We start from the raw sequence: 9,064 nt of genomic DNA on the forward strand, positions 1-9,064 counted from the left end.
AAAAAAAAAAAAAAAAAAAAAAAAATCCCGATAAAAATCTGAAATTTTGAAATACCATTTTTTCGTTTAAAAACTGTGTTTTGACATAGAAACTGAAATTTTCGTTTCTAACACGAAACGACATTTCTGAAACAGAAACGATACCAAACGGGCCCTTAGATACTTGACCAATTTTTCAAAAGAATAAATTCTTTAGTAGGTAGTAAATTTATTATAGCTCTCCAAACACTAAAACAATCTCTTGGGATATTGAAGCTAAACCAAACCATCCTACAAAGGGGTGTAGTTACAATTAGAGGAATGCACACTCTGGGAGGCATTGCGAACACATGACACAAGCAGACTGGTCTGGGGTATTTCCACCCTAGGTCGTACCTACTCACTTCAAAAAGAGGATAAATGGGTATAAGAAGTCGCCACATAAATAAGAGTCTAGGACCTATAAATGTCTTTCTTTTTTAGGGATAAAAATAAACTCCTATGGATGACTTTGCTTACTCAGATCTTTGGGTAAGCATGGATGGGGAAGGTGTTAGGCACTCAATCCATTTGGCTAAAGGCTAGTCACCTTCTAATTTGACCATTCATAAATACTTACAAGTCCTATTAACTAGTTTTATATATCTAAGCATGTATAGTAAGAAAATATAAAAAAGCTAACCCTAGTCTAGATTGCTAGGCTAGAAAGCAAGTAAATTATGCGAAGCCGACTACATTATCTATGTAATGTATGCGCTATCATGTTATGGTATAAAATCTTGTAAACTATGCTACATAATGTATAGGCTATCATGTTGTGGTATGGATACTGTAAAACATGATATACATGGCATACTACTTAATATGGTATGTATAGCATTATTTGTTTGGTAAGGTATGTATAGTATACTATACTAAATTAATATGTATATAATATATGTATGTATGTTATACTTAATCTCTACATAGGATCCGAACCTAAACTGACCTTGTTCAAATAAGAGACACCCTATGGCCCTTCGGGTGGCCCACCAGAAGCAACATCTATTATATCAGAACATAAATTCTTACCAAACACCCTCCTCCATTCCCTTAGATGCACCTTCTGAATCCTCCATCTCATCACCATGATTATCAAGGCTGCTAATTTGGGGCAGTTCTTCCCCACTTTTAACCAAGTTTTATCAATTTAAAACTAATGCCTTTAATGGTTCAAATGGTTTGATGTCTTAATTTCTAGAACTACAGGCTCATGCCTCAAGCGAGGCACATGATGCACAATTGCACGTCTCTCTATCAAAAGTCTGAGAATACATCTGTCATAAATCTAAAATAAAGTTTCATGCAGTGATATTGAAGTTGAACCTTGTCGCTCCCCCCCCGCCTCCCCCCCCGAAAAAAAAAATAAATAAATAAAAATAAAAGGATATATTAGAAAAAACATTATGTTTTCATCTATTCTCAATTACAATTGGACTACGTCAAGGATCAACTTTAGTCCCTTATTTGTTTGCACTTATCATAGATGAATTACATTCAAGATGAGGTTTCGTGGTGTATGCTCTTTACTAATGACATTGTTTTGGTAGGAGACAAAAGTTTGGGATTAACACTTAGTTGGAGCTGTGGAGATTAACCATGAAATCAAAAGGTTTTAAGATAAATAGAACGAAGACAGAGTATATGACGTGCAACTTTAGTCACACTACAATGGATAATGAAATGGTGAAAATTGAAGAGAGAGAGGTATCACAAAGTGATCATTTCAGGTATCTAAAATCAACTATAAATAAAGAAGATGATAGAAAGGATGATGTTTCACATAAGATTAAGGTGGGATGGATGAAGTTGAGAGGTGCATGTGAAGTGTTGTGTGAATGATGTGTTCTTTTAAAACTTAAAGAAAAGTTCACATTCATTTGACCGACTATGATATATATTGCAGAATGCTGGGCTTTTAAGAAATGTCATATAGATAAGCTATCTGTAACAAAAATGAGGATATTGAGATGCATGTGTGTAAAAACTAGGAATGATAAAGTTAAGAATGACCATATTAGAGCTGACTGGGAATTGTGTCGATTCATGATAATCTCTGAGAAAGTCCTTTGAAGTGGTATGGCCATGATCAACGGAGACATGGGGATGCACCACTAAGAAGGAGTGAACTAATTCAAATTGAAGGAGTTACAAGAGCTAGTGGCAAACCCAAAATCATCATATGAAAAGTAATGAGGAAAGACATACATAGTTTAGTCTTGTCCCAGCCTCCCAGGTATGACCTCGAATAGATCTGTTTGTTGTTGCAATACATTTATGTTTTCAGAATTGCCTTTCAAAACTATGTATTTTCATCGTTGTTATGCCATTTTCCTTATTTACTTGGAAAATCATATAACTCACATTTTTATTTTATTTTTTTTATTTTATTTTTTTTTATTTACCATAAGTCAATGAATGTGAAGCTTATGCTCCATGCCTCTTGAAAATGTCAACGATCCAGAGAATACACTTCAAACTTTGTCACAAAAACTGATTATACAAATGTTTATGTAATAAAGACAATCACATCAAATCTTCTCTTCCAAAATTATATAATCTCTTTTATCATAATTCTGAATTTCTTATATTTTTCTAGGCTATAGCAAGTATTTTATACAACATAGTTACATTCCACAAACTGGCAGTAGTTAACTTCTTGTCACAACTGTAGCAGTTTGAAGACCAAATTCAATTGATACGTGCACAATTCCAAGGATAACAAGATTATTAAGTGCAGTGGTCAAAGATTGCTGGTATACAACATTTGTCTCATTCTTGACAATGAGGATTGAATTGATAACAGTAGTTGAAAAACTGCATCCCTCATAGAAGGATGTATTTTGGTTCCCTTATTTTCTCTACTATCATAATCATTCACATGGATTGAAAACAAGTCATCTAAAGACTATAATTGTTAATGTTATGGATACTCCAAAAAGCACATGTGGATTACCTAAAACATATGGGGCATTCCAAACCAAATCTAGAAGAAAGTACAGTTGATTAACAGCATAAACCTATTGTTTGATTGTAACTACCCAAAGCTTTTGAGACAAAATCATTTCTGTAAAGAATTGTTTCAATAAAATCCTAAAGGTCAAATCTCGGTCAAAAAACAATGATGTTACATAGATAACAACATAAGGCCAATTAGGGAAATAAGTAGAGAACAATCAAAATTTACTCACCATTGAATATATCTCCACACACCACCACCATTCTTTTCACAGTTTACAGTGCCAATTGGAAAGGGTCATGACTGTATATCTTCTCTTCCCATCACTGATGGACACGGTGGTGTCATGGTCTTGTCCTTGCTTCTTGGAACAGATTCTTCCTCCACCATGGGCAGCTGCCTTTCCAAATCATAATATCCTTTGAAAACTCTACTAGGGCTTGGAGAGTTTAGCATCTTCAGCATGGATGCGCTGAGGCCATTCCAAAGTCGAGGACTTGGGCTTGATTGCAAGTGAAATGATCCATCCTCGCGGGGCAAAGGAGACAGTACCCTCTCGCTACTCTCACCCATTTGTTTTCTGTAAAATTTATCTCCCACAATATCATAGAAATCCACTGTCCGCACTTCTTGAGCTAGAGCACATGAAAAACAGAAAAGCCACGCTGCGAAATCAGTCAGCGAAGGGTTACGACAGCAGAAGTCATTAGCAGGCAAATTGAATTTCTTCCTCATCTCGATCCTCCAGAAGCCCCCATACAGCAATCCAAATACACAAAGCAAAATCCCTGTGATGCCCAATGCTTCCTTAACAGCCTCACTGTCAATATTAATGGCAGCAAGATTGAAAACCCAAAAGGGAGAAGTACAAAATAGAAAAAAAGTCGCAATGTGAACATACATGTTCCCAAACCCAAGTCTCTTCATATTCCACCCAAAAACACAGAAACTACAGAAGAATGTGAGATAAGAAAGAGAAATATCATCCCAATAATCAAGTAAACCTCCTCTCCACTCGGGTCTGTTCACAACTCTCTGCTCATGTCTGTCCTCCTCAAAAGACATCACTCTTAGGTGATTTGAACGGTCAGTGTCAACAGAGATCATACGATCCTGTGCTTCCTCATCCATTTCAGACTCAAAATCCTTCCCGAGGGGACTTAAAAAGCAGTATACAGCAGCAACCGCTGGCGCTCCAATTGAAAAAACGAGGCAGAGACCAACTCCAATGAGTGGTCGTTCTGACCTGTTGTAACCCCAGTTAAGGCCACACAAGGCATACTGGGCAAAACAGTTCAAATGGAGTAGAACCAGGACAACCATCATGTGGCCCCATTCATTCGGTTTGTAAGTGCCATTCTTGCAGTAAACCTCTCTGAGTCTACAAATGTCATCTTGTCTCCATCTACATAAAAGCACAAGGTGATGGAATCGCTTTGGGTGTAGGTAAAGGCACATAAGAACAAAGAGGGCATTGATGATTTGATTACTGACTTCGAACCAGGCATCTCTTTGGGATGTATTCAGTAGGACATGGTTCAACATTCCTGTCATAACAAGGAACATGATTGCACCCGAAACAGCAACACCAATAATCCAAATGAGTATGGCAATGTTCATTGGGTTTCTGATCCATTTTTTGCCAACTTTCCAGAGAGAAACCCAATCAATTTTCCCAGCTAAGATCAAATTAAAATATTCCTGGAACCCATGTTCTGTCGAAGAATGAACTGAACGTGAACGTGAAATTTCATCTCTTCCCCCAGCAAGTTGCAGGATTCTGGCTGATGGAGATGCACAAGTAGATGAAGCAAATTTCAGGAATCCGGGCCTACTAGGAACATCTGTAAAGAAATCCAAAGCATCTTTTTCAGACTCTTCATGGCCGAACAATCCCTTTAGAGAGGTAGAAACGTGAAGGGAAACACAAGGCTTGATTTTATTTGGTATAGCACCAGGCCCTAAATCTTCCCCATCTTCCTCTATGCCTCCTCCATCACCAGTTGAAACCATTCTCTGGTCAAGGTTGAACCTTCTCAAGGTCCTTGGTCATAGAACACCCTAGCTTCAAATTGCAAAAGGTCTAGGTTAGGATGTCAATCACACCAAAAAAACTGGGAAATAAATTGAACTCTATTTATCATTTTGCTTAGACAAAAATCCCTAAATTCTCGATTAGTGCCAGAGTTCCCAACACACATTCCAATCTATAATACACAGGTCAATATTTTAACAGCTAAAAATTGAATCAAAATTTAAAGAAGAGAAGCAAGAAGTTAGTGCCCAATAAAACAACCCTTAAGTTTCTGAGTTCTGATAAGCCCAAATGTGGGTGAAAAATCAGTTAACTTCAGCCAATTTAGACTGACAATATGATCAAAACCCATAAAGGCACATGGAATATACTCTCAATAATGTCGAACTTGAGCTTTCCTTCAAATATACTTATATTGAACTTGAGCTTTGTAGCTACTACAGAAAGTAAGACAACTTCCTTTCTTATTTTCTTCTGAGAATGGGTAGTACTTATATTAACTTTCTGAGGAAATTTGATCAAACTTCATTAAGCTGGAACAAAAGGAATTCAGATTGTCCCGTAAACATATAATAAATTGGTATTAAGGAAAGAAAAAGATGAAAAATCTCATACTTGTTTCAATTCAAGTTATGATATAAACTGACAGAGCAGAAGACTACCACACAAGCAATACAAATCAACCAATTATGAAAAGATTGACAAAATGACATTATTTTCAAATGGCAGCTCTTGAAATCGTTTCAGTTCATAATCCGACAAAGACCCACCAGCATAGGAACTCTAAGACAACCACAGAATCTAAGAATTTGAATATAGCATGGATTCGGATTCAAGAACTAGAAATACAATGCTTGCTTTAACTGTAATTTTAACCAAAAATAAATATGTAGAGAGTTCAACAAGAACAGAATTTACAAAAATCCAGGTAAAGCTGTGAAAAGTATTTTCAATACCCATACTCATCCCATCTGAAACTTAATCACTACCCATCACACCAACAAGGATTCAAGTTTACAACACACAGAAATGAAGTTTTCTAATCGACCCAGAAACCAAAAACCATCTGAAACTTAATCAGTGCCCATCACAACAAGAAGGAATCTAGTTTACAACACAGAGAAATGAAGTTTTCTAATCGACCCAGAAACCAAAAACCATCAGAAACTTGATCAGTACCCATCACACCAACAAGAAATCTAGTTCGCAACACAAAGCAATGAAGTTTTCTAATCGACCCAGAAACCAGATTCCATCTGAAACTTAATCAGTGCCCATCACAACAAGAAGGAATCTAGTTTACAATACAGAGAAATGAAGTTTTCTAATCGACCCAGAAACCAAAAACCATCAGAAACTTGATCAGTACCCATCACACCAACAACAAATCTAGTTCACAACACAGAGAAATGAAGTTTTCTAGTCGACCCAGAAACCAAAAACCACCTGAACCTTAATCAGTGCCCATCACAACAAGAAGGAATCTATTTTACAACACAGAGAAATGAAGTTTTCTAACCGACCCAGAATCGACCCAGAAACCAAGTTCCATCTGAAACTTTATCAGTACCCATCACACCAACAAGGAATCTAGTTTACAACACAGAGAAATGAAGTTTTCTAACCTACCCAGAAACCAAAAAACCTGAAATTCAAAACACACAACCAGAGTTAGATGATTAAGTGGTTGAAACATACCACCAGCTTAACCGATTGGTGGAGAACACGATGCGATCTTGAGCAAACAGAGACTCCATGTGATTGAATATGTAGGAGTAATCACTTAGAGATGCATAGATTCGGTCTTCCATACCTTCTTCACGGCTTCAATTACAAGAGTGAGCGATTCCACGAGGAAAGACGGAATAAAATCAAATAATAATATTAATAAGAAGAAGCTAACTTGCCTAAAGAAGATACGTCCATGCTTTGGGAAGCAAAGCTCTAGAAGAAACTGTTGCAGTTGCTTTCGGATTTAAGCTTCAAATTGAAACTTTGAAGACTTGTGAAGAAGGACTGGAAGGTAATTAACGAAAAACTTTTTGAACGCCCGTATAACCCTATCTGTTCAATCACCACAAAGAAAAAGCATCTTAAGGGCCCATTTTGACCGGAAACCTACTGCGCAGGTGCACCTGTGACTGTGTGTGGAGCGACCCATCGGTGGAAGTGTGGCCGTCTACCGTTGGGCCAACTTTGGAGCTGGCGTTAACTTGAGCCAGGTGGTGCAATAAACTATAGGCTTTCCTTTCTTTTCTGTTTTTTTTAATGGTGAGTTATAAGCATCTCTTCCTGTAGTGGGACAGTGATTATTGTTTAAGGAGATATTTTCTTTTATTTCTTAAATATGAACATTCTTTCTGTCGAAGGTCAAACGACATGACTCACAACTAGCAAACCGCACGGCCAATGTGTACTGGTGTTCAAACAAAAAAATAAATATATAAATAAATAAAACAAAACAAAATTTTCTGAGTGAAACACCGGGGTCAATTACCCCGGGCAGGTAACCGTAATCCAGAGGAGAGAAACGGGTCACTCTTTGCTTGCCCAGCTTATGTTTGATGTACAAAATGGAACTCTTAATCCCAATTTCCTCGAGAAACTCTTCCCTACGCATGAAATAATATCTAAATAAATGAATTTTACATCTTTGTCTCAACTTCTTTGACAAAAATAGCTTTGTTACAATGGCTAACCAGCCCTTATTTCGTAGTTGTAAGCGAAAAACAATCTTTATAGGGTTTGACAGCGCCTCGACTTATGGATACAAAGACTAAAGAGAGAGCGACCATTCTCAGTGAGGTCATTTATGGAAAAGTCTGACTCCCAACTCTTGCTATTGGGCAGGGCAAGAGTCCGTACTTATAGCATGAATTCTTGCGTGAGATATCCAGTTGGGCTATTTGATAATGTATGACACATGGAAATGCTCCTAATCCCAGCTCGGCTTTGTGCTTGGGGGCAAGACCTCTTTGGAATGAAATTCCAGACTTTGAAATGCTTTTCAGGGGATACGGCCCTATGTCCCACCCAAAACACACATGCCCAAAAAAAAAAAAAAAAAAAAAATGAGTGACACAATGATCTGTACTCTGAAACCATTGGGGCTTGCAAATCGTGGGTTCAATCTGGGTCAATTTGGTCCTAATCCCATGAGCCTAGAGCAAAACCGGTCCATTATCTAATTGGTCTCATGCCTTGGGACCAAGACCTTTCAATTAAGGGTGTAAAATGGTGTGGTTTTTGTTTTAAATGGTACGATCCGATTCAATTCAGTTCATAGTATCAAAGGGAGCAACCAAAATGAGTCATTTATTAAATTGGCTATATGGTTTTTAATGGTTTAATAAAATGTCACACAAAAACGGATAGGATTCCTCTCCATAGAGCCCATGGACCCATAGAGTGATCTCATAGCTAGGGTGACATCGAGACGTGTGCCCAGGTCTTCCCAGCCGTGGGATCACTCTATGGTCCTTGGGCTCTATGGAGAGGATTCGGGTCCCACAAAAGCCTATTACCTAAAAAATATATATAGCAACCATTTAATATAAACATATGCTCATATGAAAAGGAATAGATATTTATTTAATGGGCAAGAATTTTTTTTTAGAATTTAATGAGCAAGAGATCGTTGCCTGATTGCATGGCCTTTGCACTAGCACAAGAGCTAATGAAAGAGCGCGCAAGGACATCAACATTAATGGAATATTTTATTTCACTCGGATTAAAGTGGTAATTTCATGTGTCCCTATGTCTGGGTCCAAGGGTCACATACTCAAATAGTTGGCGAGAACCCAATCACATAGCGTAAGGAATCGGATTGGGATCTTTTGTGTTCGAAATTTCGTTGTACAAAAATTAATTAATTGAGAACGAAATAGATTAGCTTAGAACCGCAATCGAATTTCCTCTTTTAGATAATAGTTTTTCTACACTTGAACAACCTTAGGGATCAAATTCTTTCAACACTTTGAAACTACCATCCACGTTTTATTGGAGAAAAATAATACACTATTAAAGTCAACAGTTTCATGAACCCTAGTTTT

The 9,064-nt window shown here is 37.3% G+C and overlaps 1 protein-coding gene across 2 annotated transcripts; it reads right to left on the reverse strand.

Annotated features, from left to right (window-relative positions):
- Nucleotides 1–3,024: 3,024 nt before the first annotated feature.
- LOC122062079 lies at nt 3,025–7,051 on the reverse strand. 2 transcript variants are annotated; one of them, XM_042625720.1, is made up of 2 exons: nt 6,711–7,051; nt 3,025–5,038 (listed from the first exon to the last, which is right to left on the reverse strand). In XM_042625720.1, exon 2 carries the CDS (start codon nt 4,988–4,990, stop codon nt 3,275–3,277), a length of 1,716 nt encoding a protein of 571 aa, XP_042481654.1. In that variant the 5' UTR covers nt 4,991–5,038; nt 6,711–7,051; the 3' UTR covers nt 3,025–3,274. The 2 variants fall into 2 exon arrangements, with proteins under 2 accessions (XP_042481654.1, XP_042481653.1); XM_042625719.1 differs by having other exon boundaries at nt 3,025–5,042; nt 6,711–7,050.
- Nucleotides 7,052–9,064: the final 2,013 nt, after the last annotated feature.

The sequence above is a fragment of the Macadamia integrifolia genome, chromosome 14, assembly GCF_013358625.1.
Source record: "Macadamia integrifolia cultivar HAES 741 chromosome 14, SCU_Mint_v3, whole genome shotgun sequence".
NCBI classification, from domain to species: domain Eukaryota; kingdom Viridiplantae; phylum Streptophyta; class Magnoliopsida; order Proteales; family Proteaceae; genus Macadamia; species Macadamia integrifolia.